The sequence below is a fragment of the Cotesia typhae genome, unplaced genomic scaffold (genome assembly GCF_013202065.1).
Source record: "Cotesia typhae breed Kobodo isofemale line unplaced genomic scaffold, CoteBio_Ctyphae scaffold_13, whole genome shotgun sequence".
Classification (NCBI taxonomy): domain Eukaryota; kingdom Metazoa; phylum Arthropoda; class Insecta; order Hymenoptera; family Braconidae; genus Cotesia; species Cotesia typhae.
The window spans coordinates 5,176,495-5,202,719 of record NW_027423774.1 but is presented as its reverse complement, the minus strand read 5'-3'; the positions used below and the strand labels follow the sequence as shown (position 1 = coordinate 5,202,719).

Genomic DNA, 26,225 nt, shown 5'->3' with positions numbered 1-26,225 from the left:
AGGGTGAGGATTCAAATGGGATTACTATGAATTTGAAGGGTTTTTAATGTGATAGATAAAATTATAGGAAAATTTAACTTATACAATCGTGTGAATTTTTGAGAAAATTTTATTTTAATAATTTTTAATGTGATGGAAAAAAAATTAAATTGAATTTTTTAAAAAATTTTATTTGACTATTTTTTATGTAATAGAAAAATTTGATTGACATTTTTTAGATAAAATTTTTTGGAAAAATTTATTCAAGGAATTTTTTAAATGATAAAAAAATTTTTAACTGAATTTCTAGATAAAATTTAGAAGGATTTACTTAATAAATTTTTTGATAAAAAAAAAAAATAAATTAAAGTTAATTTAAAATTAGCGTGAAAAAAAAAATAATGAAAGAATGACTTGAATTTTTCTATACCAAGAAAGAAAAATTTTATCCGAAAAAAATGATATTTTAACGCTTTATTTATTATTACATTTACGTCTTAATATTTATAAATAAATAATAAATATTCGATAGTAAAAAAATAAAAACAAAGCAAATAAAAATCAGTAGTGAACCTTTTAAAAAACCTTAACAGCTCGGAAACAAAGCGTCGCTTGAAAATTAATAGTTAATGAATCAACATTCAAATAATGAAATGCTCTGAAACAAAATCACGAGGGTATAAATAATTCGGTAAAACTCGGAAATATATAAATAATTAACACGAGTACAATTTAATTGACACTTTTTCTCGCGATTTAATTCTTCAAACTTTTTTCGCTCGAGCCCTATAAATAAATATTTAATAAAATGAACCGAGATTAAAATCCTCAAGTTAATTATTGACATCAACAAGATTTCATTTAATTCCGCTCTTTTTTTTCCTCTCTCAGCAGCAAATATTATTTCACTACAATAAAATTCCTCCATTTATTAATTAACTAAATAAAATGTCAAATTTAATTTAAAATCCAATAGGACGAAACGGGGACGGTTCCATTGTTAAATACACAAATAACTCTTATTATTATTATCATTATTCTTATCATTTAAATGGCGCTTCAATGAAATTCGAGAAAACAAAACCTAACAAAAAAATTAATTATCTTACACTCACAAAAAACAAATTTGATGTTTTTTTTTTTTTTTTTTTTTTTTTAGCGTCGAGCATTTTTTAAAAATTTATTAGTCTACTCTACAACGGTGTATTATTTTACATTTTATTAATAATTAATAATTTATAATACGGGTAACATCCTAAATATTAGGTCAACATTTATTATCAATTATCGTGTACTTAAAACTTATATTTATTCTATTATAATTATAATAATAAGGATGACAATGAAATTTAAAAAACCGACGAACTTTCATTTATCTAGCTGTTATTTATTTATTTATTTAACGCTCTCGGTATTTGTTTAAAAACGTCCATGTGATTCGAACTAACAACAACAGCTTAACGACTAGTTATGTTTCTGGTTTATTTACTTTCTAAGGCTTTTTAACCTGTTTTTTTTACTTATTTTTTTTTTTTGGTTTTTTATTCAGGATTTATTTTGACGCGACTTTAAAATTTTTATTTTTTTATTATTATTATTCGCTCGTTTAGGATTCTTTTTTTCTTACAATTATAAGGCCATATTTATACTGAGAAAATAATGGGAAAAAAAAAAATAAATAATAATAATAATAACAAAAATTAATTTGCTCTTAAAAATGATTTTTAATTTTGTTAATAATAATTCAAAAGTCAGAATTTTTATTATTATTAAAAATGTCAGGATAATATTAATAGTAATATAAATAATAATAAAAATGGCATAACAGAGTCGACTATTTCAGTTAAAACATGAAGTAGTACAGTAGAACAGCAGTAGGCTGAAGTGTAAAAGAACGAGGAAATTAAAAAATTAAAATAAAAAATAAAAAATGAGAGAAAATGGCGAGTGCAGGACGTGAGGAGCTTCGTAGGTACGTGGAATGTGTGGTGATACTATTATATATGTATAGAAGAGCAGTAGATAGTAGATAGTAGAGGAAAAGAGAAAGGTGAAGAAGGAAGAGAATTATGAGAGCCACAGCGCGTGAAATTGAATTTTACGTCGAGCCCATTCGCGCGGCCTCATCTCGACCCGTCCCAGTCCCGACTTCCAAGGCTACCTTCTACCTTCTACCTTCCACCTTTGGGGATGATGCACCTACCTAATGCTCCTCATACTCAATATCGATTTTATATTTGTATCACTCAAAAGCTGATTTATTTCTTCTCATTAAAGTTAATAATTGATTATTATTTTTTTTTTTTAAATAAATTTTTTGATTTAAAAATTAATTTTTGGAATTTTTTAAATAAAAAATTACTCCTTTAAAGGAGTAATTAATTAGACGATAAAAATAATTTTAGGTTACTGGTAATTGTTCACTTGCAGCTGCAATAAAATGTTAGGGGTGTAAACTCTGCTCGTCGGTTGTTGTTTTATATTTTCTCTCCACTAATCGCCTCTGTGTTTTTATTCGGTTTCGTTCTACATTGAGTAACATCCGGTCACCGAATACAAATACCAACATATTTTAGATCCTCTGAATAATCCCTTTATACATACTGTACTGACCGGGTCACTCGTCGATGCAATAAAATTTATATTAAAAACAATAATAAAAAAATAATGTAAAATCTTTTTATGAGGCACTAAATGTGTGACTGATCGAGGCAAGTAGACTAAAAAGACGATATAGAAATAAAAAGTGGAAAATATGTCTCGTATTCATTAAATGGTTTCTGGAAAATGGAAAAATTAAAAAAAAAAAAGACCAAAAAATTGACAATGTTTAATTACTTTTAAAAATAAGTTTTAGAAAATGAAGAAAATTAATTGAACGAAAATAACAAAGATAAATTTTTATAAATAATAATATTATTGTTTTTTAAATTTTAATAATAACAAAATTAAAAAAAAAAAGGCCGTAATTTATGTTTTATTTAAAGAACCATAAAACTTTTTTTCCGAACAAATACAACAAAGAACAGCAAATCTTTCATCCCTTTCCTTTAAACTTCATCCAAGCTTTTGCCTCTTTAAGCTTTTAGCTTTTTCAGATTTCTTAGGATTCAAAAACGCTGAAAATTTTTTCCTTTGAAACGAAAAAAAAAAAAAAAAAAAAGAACTTGTTCTTTGACTTTGTCTATTTGCATCTTCAGAAAAGAATAAACCTTGATTGAATGAAGCTTAAAATGTCCGTCAAATCAGTTAAAAAAGTGCCAAATGAATGGAGCGCCATAAGCGAGTGAATGATTTATTAAAAATCTGTACTCGTACTGAAGAGAGATAGCGGGATACGAATGGGCAAAATGGCGAGGGGAAACCAAGAAGAATCGGACATTACTGATAAAATGAATGAAGCTTCATGAATCAGATACAATAATAATAATAATAATAATAATAATAATAATAATAATAATAATAATAATAATAATAATAATAATAATAATAATAATAATAATAATAATAATAATAATAATAATAATAATAATAATAATAATAATAATAATAATAATAATAATAATAATAATAATAATAATAATAATAATAATAATAATAATAATAATAATAATAATAATAATAATAATAATAATAATAATAATAATAATAATAATAATAATAATAATAATAATAATAATAATAATAATAATAATAATAATAATAATAATAATAATAATAATAATAATAATAATAATAATAATAATAATAATAATAATAATAATAATAATAATAATAATAATAATAATAATAATAATAATAATAATAATAATAATAATAATAATAATAATAATAATAATAATAATAATAATAATAATAATAATAATAATAATAATAATAATAATAATAATAATAATAATAATAATAATAATAATAATAATAATAATAATAATAATAATAATAATAATAATAATAATAATAATAATAATAATAATAATAATAATAATAATAATAATAATAATAATAATAATAATAATAATAATAATAATAATAATAATAATAATAATAATAATAATAATAATAATAATAATAATAATAATAATAATAATAATAATAATAATAATAATAATAATAATAATAATAATAATAATAATAATAATAATAATAATAATAATAATAATAATAATAATAATAATAATAATAATAATAATAATAATAATAATAATAATAATAATAATAATAATAATAATAATAATAATAATAATAATAATAATAATAATAATAATAATAATAATAATAATAATAATAATAATAATAATAATAATAATAATAATAATAATAATAATAATAATAATAATAATAATAATAATAATAATAATAATAATAATAATAATAATAATAATAATAATAATAATAATAATAATAATAATAATAATAATAATAATAATAATAATAATAATAATAATAATAATAATAATAATAATAATAATAATAATAATAATAATAATAATAATAATAATAATAATAATAATAATAATAATAATAATAATAATAATAATAATAATAATAATAATAATAATAATAATAATAATAATAATAATAATAATAATAATAATAATAATAATAATAATAATAATAATAATAATAATAATAATAATAATAATAATAATAATAATAATAATAATTGTAATAATAGAATATTTGTTAATACAGTGTAAATATGAGAATAATTTTACCGGAAAACGATTGATGGGAGAGTATACGGTATAGGATGGATAATATGGATATGAATACAACTAAAGTGGAAAACTGACAAAGATACTGCACATGTATAAATATTTATGTGTGTGTAAAGTTATATAGACATCTAGAGAACGTGCATGCAGAGAGAGAGAGAGAGAGAGAGAGAGATGAGAGAAGACATGGGAAAATCGAGCAACAAGACTATACGTAACAGTAATATAACAGTAAAGCTGGGCTGTTTCAGTGAGTAAAGAGCGCCCGAGTGAAGAGAGAAAGATTGTGTGAAGGGGAGGAAGAGAGAAACAGAACTCGGGAGATCAATACCAACTACCCTTTCTCTCTTTCTCAAGCTCCATACCATCAGTATGAGTATGAGTACGCATCCACCCCTACACATACAACATACAAGTACTTCTATTACTACTACAACAACTGAATTTACCTTTTTCACTTTTTACTCTACCCTTCTCTCTTTTATTTATCTGTGTTTGTTTTTTTCTGTTCTTTTATTACTTATTCAGCCTTTCTTTGACAGAGACTTTCGGATTTAGCCTTATCTGCTCCGATTTTCTGATCCGAAAGTACTTCGCGGATAGTATCGTCGTTTTATGGGTAGCGTGTGGCTGGAAAAGTTTGAATTTATGCCCGTGATTATGTCGAGTCGGACCTTGTCACCGGTGTAAAATGAGCCGAACGGATGTGTAAAGAAAGAAGGGATGACTGAAGTTAATGCTGGATGGATGGAATGGATGAAAGAATAGATGGATGGAAATATAGATGTGGGTGGATAACAAGTTACGCTCCCTGTCATTCAAATGACATTGCAAATATCTTTTCGAACAATGGAGGCTTCAAATACTTCAGATTCGGATTGTTATTCAGGAATTAGGAGAATTTAGTTGGTTTTTTCGTGAATAAGGTTCTTGAATAATGTTTTAGGGAGGTAAAAGCAGTAAATACTTGGTCTAGTTGTTATTACGAGTAAAATGAGCCGTCGCATGACTTAATCGGTCGTTGGTTAATTTTTGATTAATCGATTAATAAAATATTAACGCGCTTTTTGGTTAATAAGATTATCAGTTAGTGGGGGTTGTTGGTATTCGTTGAACTCGGGATTTTGTGATCTAGGTCGCAGTACAGGTTGATTTAAAAAATATACAAATATTTGTTTTTGTAAAAAATTGAATTTTCAAAAAAACAATTGTTTGTTTTTAATATCAATAAAATGATATTATTTTATCAGCTGATGTATAAATCGAAATGGGAATTTATCGAAGATTGAAGGTACGATAAAATCGTATTGAAACAAATTAAATTTACCACTAAAAAGAATTGTTTTGTAAATGATATTAAATTTATGAGTTATTTGATTTTTAAAATTCACTTGAACTTCTCCGATAATTTTTATAGGAAAATAATAACAAATATATATATAAAAATTTACTGAGAGACTGATGTAGAAGAGAGAGATTGAAACGCCTTCCATTTTGGCACACATTTATGTTCGGTACATTGCGCTCAATTTATATTGACATCATTATGTCCTCACGATCAAATTATTCATCAGGGCGACGTTTATTGTCGCCCCTGGTGTATAATACGCCGAATATTTATCAAAGCAATTAAAAATTTACCTGCAAGCGAAACGAAAAAAAAAAAAAAAAAAAAAAAAAAACGTATTAAAATAATCACTATTTTTTCACGCAAAGTATTCCCGTCATCTGACATATTTTTCCATTTCTCTGACAGATTATTTCTATGAAATATATAAAAATACGCTGTCGCTGATTAAACTTCACAATAATAAAAATATATTGCAACGACAAATGAGGTCGGAAAATTTTTCTATTTTTATTTTATTTTAAATTCTAATCGTCAAATAAATTAATCACTTTTTCAATCAACATTCGCTAGACGCGCGTATCGATAAATTCAATAAAAATAAGCTTCATAAATTATTTTACCTGGGATTTATTTATTGAATTATAAATAATAAATGTGTATTTATCGGGCGTATTTTCGGTGTCGACAAAAATATAACCCGTGTATTATGTAGATATAAATAGAACGATTGGCCAATTGTATTCAGCGAAAAATCGATTTAAAAGCAAAAATAGTTGTGATAAATTGTCGAACCTTGATATTGTGAGCCAGGCACTTTAATATTTATGTTTTATTTTATTATTATTTATTTAACTTAATAGAAAAATAATAAAATGTATTTTCAAGTTAGGTAAAGCTAAAAAATAGCCAGAGGATCTGAGTTCGCGCCCCGGTCGGGTAAAAAAATTTTTTTTTCCAAAATTATTATCTCTTTTTTTTTTATTGCTTTTGATTTTTTATTACCAGGCGTGTTTTCTCGTGAGTAATAAAATAATTAAAGTATGAAAAGTTTTTTCACCGTTTAATCTAAAAGTTTCGATTCAAAAGAAATAAATTATTAGAGTTATTTTTGTTGTATATGAAGTTGGTCTTTGAAATAAAATAGAAGCAAGTGGAGGGTGCTGAAGATCTTAATTACTCGGGCCTTTGATAAAAACTAAATAAAATCCCGAGGAAAAAAGTAATTCCAGAGTTAAAAAGGTATTTTTGTAGAAGTTTAAATTATTAATGAAAATAAGAGAGTAAAATAACTTTTGATTAATTTAAAAAAAGGTTTCAATTATTTTGTTGATCGGGTCTCCCAAATGGAGATTGCTTAAAATTAGTCTCTCTCTCTTTCTCTCCCTCTTTATTTTTCGCTCAATGTTTGTCTCAGAAGTTAATCTTATCTTTTTTCTGAAACTTGTTCTCATTCTTCTGTCATTTGTGAATGTCAGAGATTAAATCGTCCGGGATTTTCACAACTACGTCGGCGTCTAGTTCTCTCGTCGTCGGGTGCCTAGTCAGCGCCGCTGAAAACCGGACAAGTTTACAAATCTAATTTACGCGGAATAATACAGTAGGACAAGTCGATAACAAAAATATCAAGATCTTTTTAATTATTAATTATGATTTACACTAAAGAAAATACATGCTAAACATTTAACAACTTTTAAATTGTGTTATTGTTATAATTTGAGATGATTTAATTTTTTTTAGTTTATTTATACTGATAGAAAAATTTATTAATTGTTAATAAATAAATTAATTAAGAATAAACTATTATTTTTAAACTCTTAATAAGATTCTTTAGGAATAAACACTAAATTTATTAATAGTTAAAAAATAATTTATTAACAATTGATAAATATCTAGCTTACAATATAACATTAATAATTTTTACCATAAAATAAATTATTCTGTAATCCATTATTTATTTTATTTGTTAGATTTTTTTAATAAAAAAACTACTAGCTTAACTGATCTATTGAATTTTTTTATCTATTCTAATGATAGAGTTTCAACACTTACTTTTTATTCATGGGCCTAAATGAATGTTTATTAACAGTTCAAAAATATTTATCAACAGTCAAAAAATATTTATTAACAGTTAATATATTGTGTTTAACAAAAAATTTAATAGCTGTTGATAAATATTTTTCAACTATTAATAAATATTAATTAACTGTTAATAAATTTTATTTAATAAATGATTGATTAACTGATAAAAAATATTAATTAAATTATCTGATGTTAAAAAATAATTTACAAAAAATTAACAAATCTTATTAAATATTAACAGATTTTTCTATCAGCGTTATTTTTTTTGATAACTTTCACAAACGAGCGAACATACGAGCGTAAAAAAATGACAATAAACAAACCCATCGTAAACACAAAGTATAAATTCAATTGACCGCAAAATTATGTAAATTCATTGGCGCGTTAATAACAAAAAAATTAAAAAATATCGTAACATTTTTAGTAGGAAATAACAGACGTAATTAATTAACAAACGAGTAAATTATTTTGTCCGTAATAGAATTGCTCGAAAGGGGAAAAAAACAGATCGAAACAACACATCGAGCTAAAGTTCTGAAAACTGTAACAAAACAATCGGCAACAATGGAGCTTTCTCCGTCTTGCATAAGTTACACAACCATCGCAAAAGTTAATAGTTAATTAAACGAATCGTTTAATTAAATAATGCTGATGTGTATCGTACTTTATTTGTGCGTATCGTGACCTTTGTTTCGTGCGCGGTCATTCTAGGACACTATATTATTATATTATATATTATAATAATATGTAATGTTACACTTATGTACATACAAAATGTATAGGATTCAAAGGGGCGTTAAAATGACTTCAAAGGTCGTCAAGGGACGGAAGTTAATATCGAGGGTAAATAATTACGTATTAAATTATTTTAAATACTTTAATATTTTTTTTTTTTTTTCATTTATTTATTTATATTATTGAGGCTTTTAATGGTTCCAACTGTAACTTTATCAAGTAAGACCGGAGTATATTTATTTTTCACAATAATAATAATAATAAAAATAATTAAATTATTTTTTTTTTGTGCTCGATTTTTAATGAAGCGCCATCTAAGTTTGATTTTTATCTTTAATTTCATTAAATTAAAAAAAAAAATTAAAATTAGGAGGCGAAATAAAAATATATTTATTTTCACACATTATTTATCTCTTACTGCCATATAATAACACCTTTAACTATACAACATATATATTTTGTTATTTTTATTATTTATATTTTATTAGCTAAATAAATTTATGACAATATCCGGTTTTAGTCCATTAAAATCTTTTGTGCAAATCGTTCGTAACATTAAAAGTATAAAAGTCATTTCTATACCGTACGTATGTCTTTTATATATTTAAATTTTATTGCAGCTAAAGTAAATTCATACTTGGATGCTTGGAAGCGTTGGGAATAAATTTTATAGGCTTTTTATTGTAATCCTTCTACTGAATTTATCGGAATATACGGTTTTATAAATTCAACCTGGAATGAATGACCATACTGCTTTTCAATCGGAAATAATTAATTGCTGTTACAAAAGAATTATATATTCTTAGGTAAGTTTTTAAATAATTATCAGCTAAGGTGGAAAATTTAAGTACTTGAAGTACTTGAACCATTTAATGATAAGTAAAGTTAAGATTTTCTCTGAGAAAAACTTTAGTGTTATAGTTTGAAACTTTTATATAATTAATTAAGTTAAATGGATTTTAATTTTTATTTAATTTTTAAATATTTACCTGTAGCTTCGAAAAAAACCATTTTTTTACTTTTAAATTTTCCCGCCACCTCCATTTTGAATCAAAAGTCCCGCCATTTTGTCTAAAGCGCACTTACTGACGATTTAAGCGAAAAAAAGACTTATTTTATAAAAATCTTAGTTAATTATTAACCAAAATTGGTAAATTAAAGCCAATAGATAAAACAAAACAGCGTCACGTATAAATTCCAGCGTTAACAACCGATTACTTATTCATCTCTCACTGATCTTCCTTCATGTTAACGATTTAAGAGCTATTAATTATGAATTTAACCTCCGTAAAATAACTTAAGCTTGACATCCTCTCGCAATGATGAATTATTAAAATTAACCACCATTAATAGTCGTAAAAGTTATAGTTAATTCATACTTATGACTTAATGAAGACTAAAATTGACAGTCATGGATTCCAGGAAGGATTTCTTCTAACAAAAACTCCAAATCTTTCACCGATCGTTTCCTTCAATTCCAAAATTTTAAAGCTCATAATATTAATAATAATAATAGTCACTACTATTATTATTATTATTATCATTGTTCATTATTATGTATTATATCTAAGCGAACACATATTATACCTCGATAAATATAATCAGTGTGCTCATTTATTTCTTTCTATTTAATCCCATTTGCCAACTCCCTCAATAGGCTACAGGAGACGAGAATCCTTTTCACCCTTCATCCTCCACCTCTATCTGCTACCCATCCCATTCATCCTTTACCGCACACAAGCACACTGGTAATTTATTTTTTCTAACATTTCCAACCCTTTGCGCCCACAATTCCCAGTCGGCTATCTACTACCCTCATCACTATTTTCAATCCAAATTTTTACGTATTCGTAATTTTTTATTTTTACCCTTTTTTATTTTCTTTTATTTAACTGATTTTTTTTTATTGAATAGCAGATGTTTTTTTTTTTTTTTAAGAAAGTGTGACAATAATTTTTTCTTTAAGGAGTCAAAATTTTCCTCGAAAATTACAGGATACACGGAAATAACTAGATGACACTGAATATCATCCCAGATTATACTCAGTGATATCTGGATTATACCCATTATAATCCAGATTATACTTGGTGATATCTGAATTATACTCGATATAATCTGGATTATACTAGCTAACATCTGAAATTTTTTTTCACTCAGTATAATCTAGGATGATACCCAGTGTAATCTTGTTCTAACCATGTAGATTCATGAAAAAATTATTAAATAAATTAGTTTAAAAAAAAAATAGATATTTTGATAATTAATCATAAATTAACAAATTTCAATCCATAAAAAAATTTTTCCATAAAAATTATTTTCAAAATTTGAGAAAAATTGAAAAAAACTCAAAATTTTCTTTTACGGACAAATATAAAAAAAAACTTTATAATTTTTGTCACACCTCCCCGCAAGTATTATAGACTATCTCCGTACTTTTCCAAAGAGGCATTTTTTAAATTTCCAAATCGCCATCTTGCGTTAAAATTTAAAAAATGAAACCAAACCCAAAATTTTCTCTTCATCTGCTATTTCCATTTATTTTTCTCACCTCCGAATAATATAAATATTTCCCTCTCAACAATAACCATTCAAATTTATCCATTTATCAATAAACTATCACTAGAACCGTCGACGCGTTAATCGTCAATCGTATCTCCGTTATCCGCATTTAACCAAAAAAACTGAATCTGGCAACCAAAACACCCGTCTATTTGCCATTTATCATAAATACACAACCAAAATACATCCACTTGCTCGCGCATAAATAAACCCGGTAATCCTCGATTGTTTGTAAATTTTTCTACCCTTCTCTCGCTCTAGACTCAAACTCGGTTAAAAAATTCTGCCAAAAAAAAAAAAAACTCCAGATTTTCAAAATTTACCTCATAAATGCTTGTGTGTGCAAATCGAAGTAAAAATAATTTATTTATTGGCCGACTTAGCTACTCGTCGACGTGATAACGCAGACTTTTGGCCTGACCCTGTCATCGGTTACCGGAAGCCAAGAAGTATCAACATGATTTCCAGCTTACAATTTTTTTTTTTTTTTTTTTTTTTTTTCCCGTTATTATTATTATTATTAATTATTAAATATTAAATATTAATATCATAATATCCAAAAATTTCCTACAAAACCCCTAACTTCCATTTCCAGGGGCTGTAGTAACAGAACCGCCTGTATCTTCTTCTCGATTTATTAATATTTATGTTATTTATTATTATTAATTTCGATTTATTTAAATAAATATTATCATTATAATTATCATTAATATTAATATTAATATCACTACAACTACTATAAATACAACTATTAAAACTACAAATATTCCTAGCGCTATTTCCACGACTTCCGTCACAACAACAACGATAACGATGACGATGACGACTTGAGCGCCACCTGACCCGCGGGTAATAACGCTCGTTGGCCTTGTTACAAATTTTAATATTAATAATAGTAATAATAATAATAAAAACAATAATATTAATAATACCGCGATTATTTTTATTATTATTATTATTAGTTTTATTATTATCGATAATATTATAATTATTATTATTATTACTGTTATTATTAATATAATAATAATAATAATAATAATAACTAGTGTAACTACTGTAACTACTGTAATAACTGTAATTACTAATTTTAATGACATTTAACCACGTGTTCAACCAACTTCTTCTCGACGACCACCACCAGGACACGTGTGAAAAGGATGAGTACCAGTTTCGGTAATATATAAATAAAAATAATAATAATTTTAATTTACATTGTGCTGGCATCTGTAATGACGCTAATGTAAGACATTTATGTCTATTAATTTTAATTATAATATTAATATTAATTATAATCATAGTGTTTATGTTTATGTTCAAAGTTATGTTGTTGTTTCTATCACCAATAGCATTATTGTTGGCAATAATGTTAATAATATTGTTTATATGATTACTTAAGTGGAGCGTTAATGGATAGACTGATGGCGATTTTTTCTGCTGATGTTCCGTACGACTAATTACGGTGGGACGTCGAGGCACGTAATTTCTGTGCAGCAGCACCAGTTTCGCGGTGGCCGCCGTTGTCGCCGCTGGGCTCCACGGGAACAACGTTTGCCCAGTTGTTAGAGAAACAACCACGGCCCAGATGCACAGCAGGTAGACCAGGGACACTGAGGCGCCCGATGAAGATGGCCCGCCTGATGAAGATGGCTGGACTATGCTGATGCTTCCGCCGCTGCAAGAGGAGGCACTCATGGTCGACGGGGGCGCCATCGAGGACGTCTCGGGACTGTTTGCTTGACCTTCACAGACAATTTTTTAGGGTTGAAATTTTATTTTCTTTTTTTTTTTTTATAAAAAATTGTTACAAAAAAATTCTTAAAAAATTTTATGAGCAAAAAATTGAAAAAAAAATTTTTTTTTTTTTTTGTAAAAAATTGTTACAAAAAATTTAAGAAAAATTCTATGGGCAGAAAATTGAAAAAAATTTTTTTTAATATTTTTTAGTTTTAATTAAATTAATTAAAAATTTTTTTAATTTTTACTAGATTTTAGAATTAATATCAAATTTGTATATGTCATTTAAATATTGTGTAATTTTGATATTTTTTTAGTAAAAAAGTTTTATTAGCTGTTTTTGATAAAATATTATTGTAAAGTACAAACATAATTGTAAAAATTTAACAACTTGTTGAAAAGTACTTGAAAAAATAAAAAAAAATAAAAATTTGTAAGTTACGACTTAAATAAAAAGAAGATGAAATATCTAACAGAGATTTTGTATAAAAGTAATCTAAAAAATCTGCATTTCATGCAAGTAAATTCTGTTTCTGAATTCATAAGTCATTTTTTAAAAGATAAAAATTTTATTATAAGTTTATTTCATTTTTATTGTGAAGTAAATTGCGTTTTTTATGCTCTAATAGTAACGCTAGTTGAAAGCGCGTTAAAATAAAAAAGATCATTTATAATTTAAAGCTCGGAAGTTACGGTAATCTTGCTTGATTTTAAAATAGATATATTAGTATATTTTTACGAATTATATAAAGTAATGTTGTGTATTTGCTAACAAAACTTTTTTTGTTTTTATTATTTTGGCAAAGCTTCAATTCATGAATAAGTTAAAAAAGTTGTCTATTGTATGGAAGATGACAAACTTATTTAAAAATTTATGTAAAATAATAATAATAACTCTTTATATTTTTTAAATCAATATTATTAAGAGAATAAGAAAAATTTTGTCTCCAGGATAGTCATATGATCAAATCGGTTTTGTTTTTAATGTCATTACAAATGACTTGATTTAAATTTGTACCTATTCATATCATTCTCACCGATAGTCAATTTATTATGATAAGTATTTAGGCTGCATTCGAAAATGCTCTATCTCTAGATACAAAATTAAGAAATGACCTTGTGAACTATTGACATTTTTCAAGATATAAACTCATTCCGATGTTGAACTCATCAAGAGCTTTCATTTGAGTACCCACATCAATTTTTCATATATTTTATATATTTATATATATTATATATATATGTATATATGAAAAATATATGAAAATGCATGTGGGTACTCAAATGAAAGCTCTTGATGAGTGTAACATCAAGATGAGCTTATATCTTTAAAAACATCAATAGTTAAGAAAGTACATTGCAATTTAACAAAAGTCATTATTTAATAAAGCAAAATTTTATTTATTTTTAGTTCACAAGTCACGGCAGTCACATTGTAACTGCAAGGCTGCTAGTATTATTAACAAAAATTAAAATTAATAATAATAATAATAATAATAATAATAATAATAATAATAATAATAATAAAATGTTTATATGTGCAGATTGAAAAGATCAAATTGAAAAATTGGGCAAGTAAGATAACCGGATAATAAAAAGGTGATACCTCGAAAGATAAATGTGTTCTCAGTAAGGTAATCTGGGCTCAGGGTAGCATTTAGATAGCCGTTGGAGGTTGAAAGTTGTAGGATAGCAGTGTAAAGTGTAATGTAATTTAGGTATCGGCATTAAATTGGGTCTCGGGCTGGGTCTTGGGTCGGAAAGAGTTATTTATTCAATAGCGATAGATATTAGATTACAGATGCAATAAATCCCGGGATACCTGTAGATTGAATAGAAGGAGAAGTTTCACAGTGAGGAGCGGTGGGAGGGTCGCCAAGAAACCGACGTCCACGAGGCTTGCGGTCAGTACAATTCGCGCAGACACCCAGTCCTGGGTGCTCCTCCGAACAAACGCGAAAGCAGCATTCCTCCTCCTCGTTACCGTGCAGGGCTCTCGTCGCCTGTTCGCCCGTCTCCGGAATGTTAGGATCTAGAAGGAACATCAACATTAATAACAATACATTAACCTACCACTCGATTATTTCACTTCGTCCTTTGTTAGGCGAAAATTGACCAATCGTTTGCTTGAGAGGGTACCACGTAAAATTTACCCTTCTTAATTGGTCAATTGGTCAATCGCTGATTACTAATGTAATGATGATCAATGGTGATAAAATTACCTCTGCAAAGGAAGGTAGGCTCGCCGGCGTACTGGGTAGGATAGGCAGGTGCACGATCTCCCGGAAGTAGATAAGGGCAGCGTTGTTCCACGGATTGGCAGAAGGACCTGCAGGGCCTAACCCTCGTTTCTATTTTGTGATCCGAGCTCAAGGATCCTGCTGGCCCTTCATGAGCGAAGTAAGGCACCAGGGAGCTGCACACCCATTTTCGATACGCTTCCTGAAAATATACCAATGGAAAAAATTATTAGATACGTGGATGAGTCAATATTAATATTAATCGTATTTATAAAAAGAACCGACTCTTATTATTAATGATAATAATACATTTTTACGCTCAAAATTTTTTTTTGTCAAAAAAAAAAAAATTTACTAAAAAAAAAAATTAATTTAATTTTAATAAAAAATTTTGATAAATATTTGCAAGTGCACGGTAAGAACAAGATTACACTGGATATCATCCTAGATTATACTGAGTGAAAAAAAATTCAAATAGTAGCTAGTACAATCCAGATTATAATGAGTATAATCCATATATCTCGCAGTATAATCTAGATTTTTTTAGTTACTATCTGAAATTTTTTTTCACCACAGATATCATTGAGTATAATCTGGGATGATATCCAGTGTCATCTTGCTCTTTCCGTGTGGGATCAACCATGTTTATTTTCATTTTTTTGTACAAAATTTCTATTTAATTTTATTGATATATTTTTTTTTTTTTAAATACATAAAAAAATAAACAATTAAAAAAAAATATATCAAAAAAAGATAGAATAGAAATTTTATTCAAAAACATGAGAGCCAAAATTTTTTCTAACTTTTCAAGACGAAAAAGTTATCAAAATCTTCATTTTTTTTTTTTCGCGACATTTTTCATCATAAATGCGTCGTAAAAATAAGCAGGAGAACAAATTTGAAATTGACCCCACTTGTAAATAATTACCAAAATTTTTGAATGAAAAAAATAATTATAAAAAAATTTAGTTATTTTTCTGGAATAAAAATTAAAAAATTCTCGAATGAAAATAAATTTTTAAAAATTATTTTCATAGTTCAAGAATATTTCTCGCAAATTAATTTAATTTTTTTATTAGCGTATATTAATTATAAAATATTTGCCTTTATAATAAAAAATAAACAAATAAAAATCTAGACTTTAAAATAGCGATGTAAAGTTAAAAAATTGTTTACTAAAAAACGATAAAATTTAACTTAGAGCTCAGCGAAGCCGGCGATTGACGGCCGGTATTCAATAACGGACTGAATGGAAGGGGAACGGAATAATTAATTTCCTTATCCTCGGGGAGTCTTCGCCCAATACTATAATATAATATAATATAATATAATAAAATAGCATCTCGGTAGCCTGAAGAAAAACCACTAGTGGGTCAATTTATTCGAGCATCGAGTTGGTAAAGCAACCCCCGGGTGCTACCGCACCTAGTTCTCAACGCCCTGCCCAACAGCCTGATCTCCTACCGAGGTCGGGCATGCTCGGGTCACCAATGAGATGGGTCAATGCCTGACCTACATACTTTTAAAATCCACCCTCAACCCCCAACTCTTCAGCCATCTGTAATCCGTAATTTTTAGTAAGATCATTATTAATTATTATCATCATTAATGATTCCCGTCAAAACTCGTGAAAAAATTTCTCGATGCTGCCAATTTTCATATAAGTCCAGATTAAATTAAAAAGTAATGATAGATAAGCTCTCAGAGAGCCAAAACAATTTTTTTAAATTCATTTTAAAAGTTTAAAAGTTTTATGGATCTTAAAAAATTTAATTGCAATAAAAATAATAATATAAATAAGTATATTTAACAATTAATAATCATTTTTATTAGCATCATTAAATATGAGCTGAAAAAAAAAATTGATACAAAAAATTTATTAATTGACTTTTTAAGGAAAAAAAAAATTTTTTTTTAATCTATATTATCAAGAGAATAAACAAAATATTGTGGCCAGTGTATTCATATGATAAAATGGGTTTTTATGGTTAAATTTCGTATCGTTGAAAAAGTCTGGATCTGGAGTTGTGCCTTTTCATCGTTTCATATCATTATAATCAATAGTCAATTTATGATGATAAGTTTTTAGGCTGCATTCGAAAATTCTCTATCTCTTGATACATAATTAAGAAATGACATGGTATCTTGTGAACTATTGACATTTTTAAAGATATAAGCTCATCCCGATGTTGCACTCATCAGGAGCTTTCATTTGAGTACCCACATCAATCTTTCATATATTTTATATATTTATATATATTATATATATGTAAATATAAAAAATACTTCAAAAAAGCATGTGGGTACTCAAATAAAAGCTCTCGATGAGTGTAACATCGAGATGAGCTTGGATCTTTATTAAAATATATATTATATATATGTATATATGACAAATATATCAAAAATGCATGTGGGTACTCAAATGAAAGCTCTTAATGAGTGTAAGATCAAGATGAGCTTATATTCTTAAAAATGTCAATATTTAAGAAGTACAGTGCAATTTAACAAAAGTCATTATGTAATAAAGCAAAATTTTATTTATTTATAGTTCACAAGTCACGGCATTCACATAGTGACTGCAAGGTTGCTAGTTTTTTACTAGCATCACTATATATTAGTTAGTTGAAAAAAAAATTAATCTTAAAAATTTTTTAATTGATTTATAAAAAGAAAAAAAAATATTTTTTACAATAAAATAAGTTTTTTTAATTTTAAACAAATATTTAAAATGGTAACAAAGCTTTTTATCAGAAAATATTTTGGTTTATTTCTCCCCTTAAAAAAAATCAAAAGAGTAAAAATGCAAAACGAGGAAATTCAGAAGGCTCACTTGTAGGGTGAAACTTGGAGCAAGCACGTGTTAACACGAGAATCTTTGTTCGTGAACGCTGCCTCGAGGCCTAGAAACACAGACAGCACAGCGATCATTTGGCTCGAGTGTGTGGAAGTGGAAAAAGCAGCTCAGGAGAGAGATGAAGACAAAGAAGGGAGAGCAACCAGTTGAAAGGGCGGTAAAACCCCAAGTTAAAGTGACACAAAGGCTGCTTAAATCGCGTGTCGCGGTCGCGGGCCTAAGATTAAAAGGAGCCGGCAAACGCGCCCTTAGGGCGTGTAATTGGACAGCGTGAGACTCCAAATCTCTGCTGATGGAAAAATAACACTTTTCTGCTGTGAAAAATTTTGAATAGTTAATGTTAGTGCGGTAACAATGAAATAAAAATGAAACGCGGAGGGTGGGAGTGGGCGTGGCTCGCGAAATTCCGAGTATAACTCATGACACACAGGTGGCATTCCAGAAAATATCCCACTCAACACGGTCCAGTTGTGTATTGCATTGTTCGAGGCATTTTTCAGTTTATCCTTCCTGGAAAGGGATGATAGGTACTGGAGGTATTATTACTATTGTTCGCACGGCTCATTTTTCAGGTCGAACGTTCTTTGATTGGCTTAATTGATGCCTATTGGAGGAAAAAAATTTCTACATTCAAAAAAACAAAATTATCTTAGGGTAGTAAATTTTCCTATACTAAATCGCGTGAGAGAAAGAGAGACAGAGACAAATTTTGAATGTTTTTTATTCACAAATATTTTCATATTCTCTGAAATCATACACTGAAAAAAAAAAAAAAAAATACTTTTATTCACGTAACAATTTCTTAGTAAATAATTTGCTATCGAAAAAAACAATTATTTTTAAAAAAGAATAATTTAATTTCTCTTCTGATGAAATAAATGATTTATGAAAGGAATTCTTAAATTAAGAATGTAATTTTAAAGAATTTTATTAAATTAAATCAAGTAGAAAAAATTAACTTGATTTAAAAATTGTTTTTTAAATCAAAAGTTTTTTACTTTAATCAAATTAATTTTTTTTTAACATTAATTTTATATACTTATTTAAGAATTTATTTAATTAATTTATTACATTCTTATTTAAAAATTTATTTAAATAGTAATTTATTTAATAAATTTATTACATTTTTATTTAAAAATTTATTTAATTATTTTATTACATTTTTATTTAAAAATTTATTTAAGTACTAATTTGTTACATTCTTTTTTAAAAACTTATTTAAGTAGTAATTTATTTAATTAATTTATTACATTGTTATTTAATAATTATTTAAGAATTTTATAAAATTCTCCACATCAATCAATAAACTTTAAATTCCAAAAGTCAACATTGATTAACTTTGAGCAAAATTCATGCTCCTTTGATTGATAAAGGGCTCAAAGACAGAACAATCAATTAATCTGTCGTCGAGTGGACTGCATTACTCAGTCCACATAATACACTAGCGATAACCCAGCGAATCGATGATCAGTTGTGATTTCCGTTTACGTAGAGCGAGAGCGATATCGCCGAAGCAAGTGCGGGTGCCAGAGCAAGGACGTCCTGGTCTCATCACTAATCAAAAGACGAATTCCCAGGAGCCTTAGGCGTTGAGGGTTTGCAGACGGTCAATCAACGGTTCTTGGCCAGTTAATCAATTGATGCCTTAAAAGCTATCAGTCGGTCTGTCTATCAGTAGGATTGTCGTCCAACAGGAGCGATTCCTTACGCTGGCCTCGAGGTGTTGTCCTAATCCAAAGAGACTTTCAAATCCCTTCGCCTCGGACTGGATCCTATCCACTTCTCCACACGCTCATTAGGGGGCTTTATGGCCCGTCAAGAGCCACCTTACAGTCCCATGCGATTGCTCAGCCCGGAATAAGCTTGGCACAGTTTCAAGGTATTGTTAGCTCCCGATATTAACGAGTCAGCATTCGTGATGTACCATTCCGAAGAATATTTTTTCTTCTTTGTACTTTCTTGGATTTGTTTTCTTCTATTTTTTCCACCGAGGCTGCTGGCGTAAAGGACAAAGCGCCGAATTCTGATTTGATGCTCTAATTTTTCTAAAGCAGAGGATCACTTCTTTGAAATGAGACCAAAACCAAAATTTAATTTTTTTTAGCTTTAAAGTTATTAATTTCTGAAAATTAAGAATTTTTAATTGCAAGTTGTTAAGTTTATAATTTAATATCTTCGAAAATATTGGTTGTAGACCCTAACATTGAAGCTAAAGATCTAATCTTTCAAATGAGACCAAAAATAATCCTTAATTTTAATTAGGTCCAAAGTTATGAATTTTTAAAATTTTAAAATGATCTTGGTAAAAATCTAACATTTTGTCAAAAAAATTTTTTTCGATTTCAAAATTCAATAACTTCGAAAATATCGATAGTAGACCAATGTAATATAGATAAAATTTAAAGCTGAAGATCTCTTCTTTAAAATGAGACCTAAAGTGAAACTTAATTTTTATTGGGTGCAAAGTTATGAATTTTTGAAGTTTAGAAATTACGAATTGAAAGTATGATATTTTGTATAAAAAATTAAATCGATTTCAAAATTTAATATCTCTGAAAATATTGGTTGTAGATCCATAAAACAAAAACTAAAATTGAAGCTGAAGATCTAATCTTTCAAATGAGACCAAAAACAATCCTTAATTTTAATTAGATCCAAAGTTTTGAATTTTTAAAATTTAAAATTGATCTGGGTGAAAATCTAACATTTCGCCCAAAAAATTTTTTTCTATTTTAAAATTCAATAACTTCGAAAATTTAAATCGTAGCTCCCGATATTAACGAGTCACCATTCGTAATGTAGCATTCCTCAAACTATTTTCTTTTCTTCTTTGTACTTTCTTGTATTTCTTCCACCGAGACTGGTAACGTAAAGGACAATGCGCCAAATTTTGATTTGCTGCTCTAATTTTCGGATAGGTGAGTAGATGCTGGATTTTAAAGTCCCTTTAGTGGATGTAGATGTTGCTGAAAGTGATACAGTGGCAGCAAGGGAAAACAGAGAAGAAAGCGAAGAAGGGGAGGCTCAAGAGGGTGGCAGATATATAGATGGAGTATCCTCCAAACCGGCTGACCCAATTCTCCTTTCTTTCTCTCGTCGAGGCGCTTCATACCAGCCAGAAACTCCCCGATTTGTGAGCGAAGTTGATGCTGGTATCTGGATGCTCTGGGACAGATGCTGCTCTGTTCAATAGGAACATATCCAGCAGTGGCTCCTTTCTCGAATATTAATCCTAGCTTGTTCTCTTTATACAGAAATAAATAATGGTTCAAGTATTAAGTCAAGGATAAATATTTAAGATATTGGTCAGCTATCAGCCATCAGCGAACCTTTTTTCCAGGTTTTTTATAAGCCAAAAAAAAAAAAAAGGGAAAGCCCTCGTTCTATCTTTTTTTTGGCTCTTTTCTTGGCTTTGGGTTTTTTTCCGGCTGGCGTTCAAGATTGAAATGGGTAGGCTGTTTGCCGAGGGTTTTTGTACGTTATTGTGCAGGTCTAATTGGCACACTTGGAGGCTGCCTAGGAAATATCCTACTCTGTGGCGGTTCCAAAGCCCTTCAGTCGAGTGGTTGCCGCTTTTGTAAGACACGTATTTCCTGATGCTGTTTAGGCCAACTATTGTTTCGAGTAAACTTTAAGACTTTTGTTGGAGCTGGGGAGGTGTAATGTTAAATTTACGATTGCCTTTTTGCTCTTGCTGGATCATCAAACCGGCTTTGAGAATGTGATGACAGAAAAAAGGACCGATTTTTTTTTTTTTTTTTTTTTAATAAGGGTGAAAGCTTATGCGAAAAAAAATATCGTGAATTTATGCTTCCCGAGCTCGGGTTTTGCATTCGAGATGGTGGTCCATTTTTAGGATGACTTTTGAGTCTCTAAGCAGTTTCTTTTATATAATTCAGTAAATTTACTCGATAAAACCGATTCGATAGGTTGACATTTGGCAGAAATATTGTTCTCGGGAAAGTTTATCCGATGGTACTATTTATTTTAGATGTATACATATGTATACATAACATATATTCAGCGGATTTAATGTCAGGATAATTGGAATTTAACAAAATAAATATTTGGCAGAGTCTATAAGCAGGACTTGACCTATTTCTTCAGGCTAGACTATTGAACCGATTTAAAGATTCAAATTTGCGAAAATAACTGTAATTTTCTTGGTTAATTATTTACAGATAGATAGACTGAGGATTAATACATTAATCATAGATTTTGGTTGGTAAATATTTTTACATATCACTTTATGATATAAATTACAACAAATTAGCTACATATCCGACATTGTGTCGATTTTTCCACTTGTAATATTTTAGAACACTAAATTTGAGAATTTAGTTCCGAAGAATCCGCCAGGAGGCTACAGAGCAGCCTTTCTCGCATGTGGTGTTCGTTTTTTTAATATTTATTAGTCTGACACTGATAAAAAAATTTTGTTGTGTAACTTATGCAAGACAGAGAAAGCTCCATTGTTGCCGATTGTTTTGTTACAGTTTTCAGAACTTTAGCTCGATGTGTTGTTTCGATCTGTTTTTTTCCCCTTTCGAGCAATTCTATTACGGACAAAATAATTTACTCGTTTGTTAATTAATTACGTCTGTTATTTCCTACTAAAAATGTTACGATATTTTTTAATTTTTTTGTTATTAACGCGCCAATGAATTTACATAATTTTGCGGTCAATTGAATTTATACTTTGTGTTTACGATGGGTTTATTTATTGTCATTTTTTTACGCTCGTATGTTCGCTCGTTTGTGAAAGTTATCAATGAAAATAACGCTGATAGAAAAATCTGTTAATATTTAATAAGATTTGTTAATTGTTTATAAATTATTTTTTAACATCAGATAATTTAATTAATATTTTTTATCAGTTAATCAATCATTTATTAACAGTAAATTAATATTTGTTAATAGTTGAAAAATATTTATTAACAGCTCATTTTTATTTTTAACGACAGCCTTATTTTTTTCCGTAATTGGAAAATGCAATTGTCGCTTAAATTTAAATAAGTTAATGAATAATTCACTCAATTTTTGAATTCGTATACTACATTTCCATAGACTGTCTGAAAAATTTGAATTTTAAACTGGAAATTTGAATATTATGCAATTTCATTGATTTCCCCACAAGTTTTCAAAACTTCTTTTGTTCGCGCAACTTAAAAATTTTTTGAAAAGTTTTTCCGCACAATCTTTTTCATATTGTTTCGATAATTAAAATAATCTGACATTTTTTTTTAAAGACCATAAATCATAATACTAATAAATATTAAATAACCAAGAGAGTGAAAGATCCAGAGAGTTGTTTGTTACAAAGCTTGAATAAATTTCCAATAAAGTGTTAACTTAAACTTAATTGCCAGGGTAAATCCTCACGCAGAAGTTATCAAAGTTTAAATTTATACTGACACAACACACTACCCCAAAGTTATAATGAATAGAAATAGCATTAATACAATAATAATAATAATTATAATTCATGATTGAGATTGAGTGGTGAACAATATATCAACATTTTAAGGTTTAAATTTTTCATTCAAAGTGAATTAAAGACAATCTTTCGTTTAAATTAACAAAAAAAAAAAAAAAAAAATTCATTCTGACTATTTCTATTTAAAACTATTATAGAACTATCAATTATAAAATTTTTGGGACATTTTTCTAATTAAAACATCGATTAAAAATTTTCCAATTAAAATTAGCTTTAAAAATCTCCGATAGATGGCGCATGGTTGCTAAATCTTCCCGCTATAGGAGAATTAAATTTAAAATAACACTTTTTAACTATCTTATTTCATAACACAGCAACTGAAAAATGTTTTGGCTCAATTTTTTTTTTTTAATTGTTCAATTTTTTATCACTTACAGTAAAAAATTTAATATTAATTTTTATCTTTATATCTTTACAGTAAAAATCAATTTTTCTATTAATTTATTCTGATCTTCTTTTTTTATGGAAAATTTTAAACAATTTACTGTTTAAAAATGTGACAGTAATTATACTTTAATTTTTGTTTTAATAAAACTTGTCATTTGAAATTAATTATTACGGAATATTAAAAAATATATATGTAGCTAAAAATATTATTGATAATTTATTTTTGATTGTAAAATATTAAAGAACTATCAATTATAAAATTTTTGGGACATTTTTCTAATTAAAACATCGATTTGAAATTTTCCAATTGAAATTAGTTTTAAAAATCTCCGATAGATGGCGCATGGTTGCTAAATCTTCTCGCTACCGGAGAATTAAATTTTTAAATAGCTATAAATACTATTGATAATTTATTTTTGATTGTCAAATGAGGTCAATATAAAAATTGACCAAGTAAAACAATTTAATCATGGATTGATGCGATAATTTTTGAATATCTGGACTATTTCCGGAGCTTATTCACGATCCATAGATCAAACCAGAGAGATTAGCTTCTACGTTAAGTAACCATGTGTATTAGACAGATTTCTAAAGGGAAAGAGAGGGAAAAAGGGTAGCAAAAGCAAAAGCAATAGCCAAAGAGTTTGAGTTGGTACGGTGACCTGGTTACCCGGCGTGTATTTCAAGCTATCCACTGAATTTCTGTGTGGCATTTCCTCTACACTAACCAGCAGCCACCAACACACCGCCCACCCACCTATCAACCCTTTGCATATTCCCGTATTCAGGCTCAGGGAGTGTTTGTGTGTGGGTATGGCTATATCCTCTACACACATGTCTATGGATATAACATATAGCTATCTAACTCGAAACTGTTCCTTGAAGAGTTTTCCAGCACTCGCCGCACAATACCGCCGCAAAGGCGATTATCAATAGCAAGTCTCTCGCCGCCATCATACGGAATAGATATACACTTTTTGCAACGGTGTGGGGCTCACAATCCGGTAAATCTTTGCTTGCTTCTGGTCATACTACTGGAAAACTACCAAAGATAAGTTTCTAGGGAATTATGTTCACTTTCGAGGGAGTAAATTTGAGGATTGGAAAGTCGAAAACAGAAAAATAAAGTCTGAGGTTCGAAATTCGATATCTCTGAAGATATCGGATAAAGACCAATATAACACAAATGGAATTTGAAGCTGAAGATCTCTTCTTTGAAATGAGACCAAAAATAATCCTTAATTTTAATTAGGTCCAAAGTTTTGAATTTTTTTAATTTAAAAATGATCATAAAAATTTAACATTTCGCCCAAAAAATTTTTTTCGATTTTAAAATTCAATAACTTCGAAAATATGAATCGTAGACTATCAAAATAAAAACAAAAATTGAAGTTAAAGACCTGATCTTTAAAATGAGTCCAAATTAAATTTTTAACTCTCGTTAATTTAAAAGTTACGACTAATCAAAGTTGAAAATCATCTTCAAATAGACTTCCATATATCAAAAATTTTCAAAAAAAAAAAATTCATTTTTACAAACTCTTATCAGTACTCTCAATGAGTATTACAATTGCACCTAGCTCCCACAATAGACCATAGAATTCAACTGATGCTTCAAGTATCGACTGCTAATATTCCAGCAGCTATTGGCGCTTGGAAATTATTATATTTATATTTTTATCACAGCCTTTAATATTTTTACCGTGATTTACTTTTTTCAATATCTATAAACGCGAAACAGATTTTTAATAATCGGCCAAGCGAAATAGGTAGAGAAGAATTTCAATAGTAGTAATAACAACAATATTCACAATAATGATAATAATAACAATAATAAATCTGAGCGCTCGACTGTGATTTCTTATCCTGGTAGCAGTTCCTTCTTGGGGTAGTGTCGTTAGTAGGTTTCGCGACAAAATTTTCACTGGAGTATTTTTTATTTTTGTCAGGGAAATCTGTTGTGAAATTCTCGACGGAAGACGAATAAAATCAAATAAAAAAAAAAAAAGGGAATGCAAGTAGACCTGGATGAAGACGAAGATCGAGACGAATAAAATGGAGGGCTCGTGGGAATCGGAACGTGAATGCATGATGT

General features: G+C 27.8%; 1 protein-coding gene across 1 annotated transcript in view; it reads right to left on the bottom strand.

Moving 5' to 3' along the window:
- Window positions 1-7,503: 7,503 nt before the first annotated feature.
- The window catches only part of Mid1 (calcium-permeable channel component Mid1), a 70,104-nt gene continuing 51,382 nt past the window's right edge, over window positions 7,504-26,225 (bottom strand). Inside the window, exons 3-6 of the mRNA XM_074255181.1 lie at window positions 15,375-15,594; window positions 14,975-15,184; window positions 12,180-13,157; window positions 7,504-7,595 (exon numbers count right to left, since the gene is read on the bottom strand). Of these exons, the coding sequence (XP_074111282.1) occupies window positions 7,504-7,595; window positions 12,180-13,157; window positions 14,975-15,184; window positions 15,375-15,594 (1,500 nt within the window). The remainder of the gene's footprint in view (window positions 7,596-12,179; window positions 13,158-14,974; window positions 15,185-15,374; window positions 15,595-26,225) is intronic.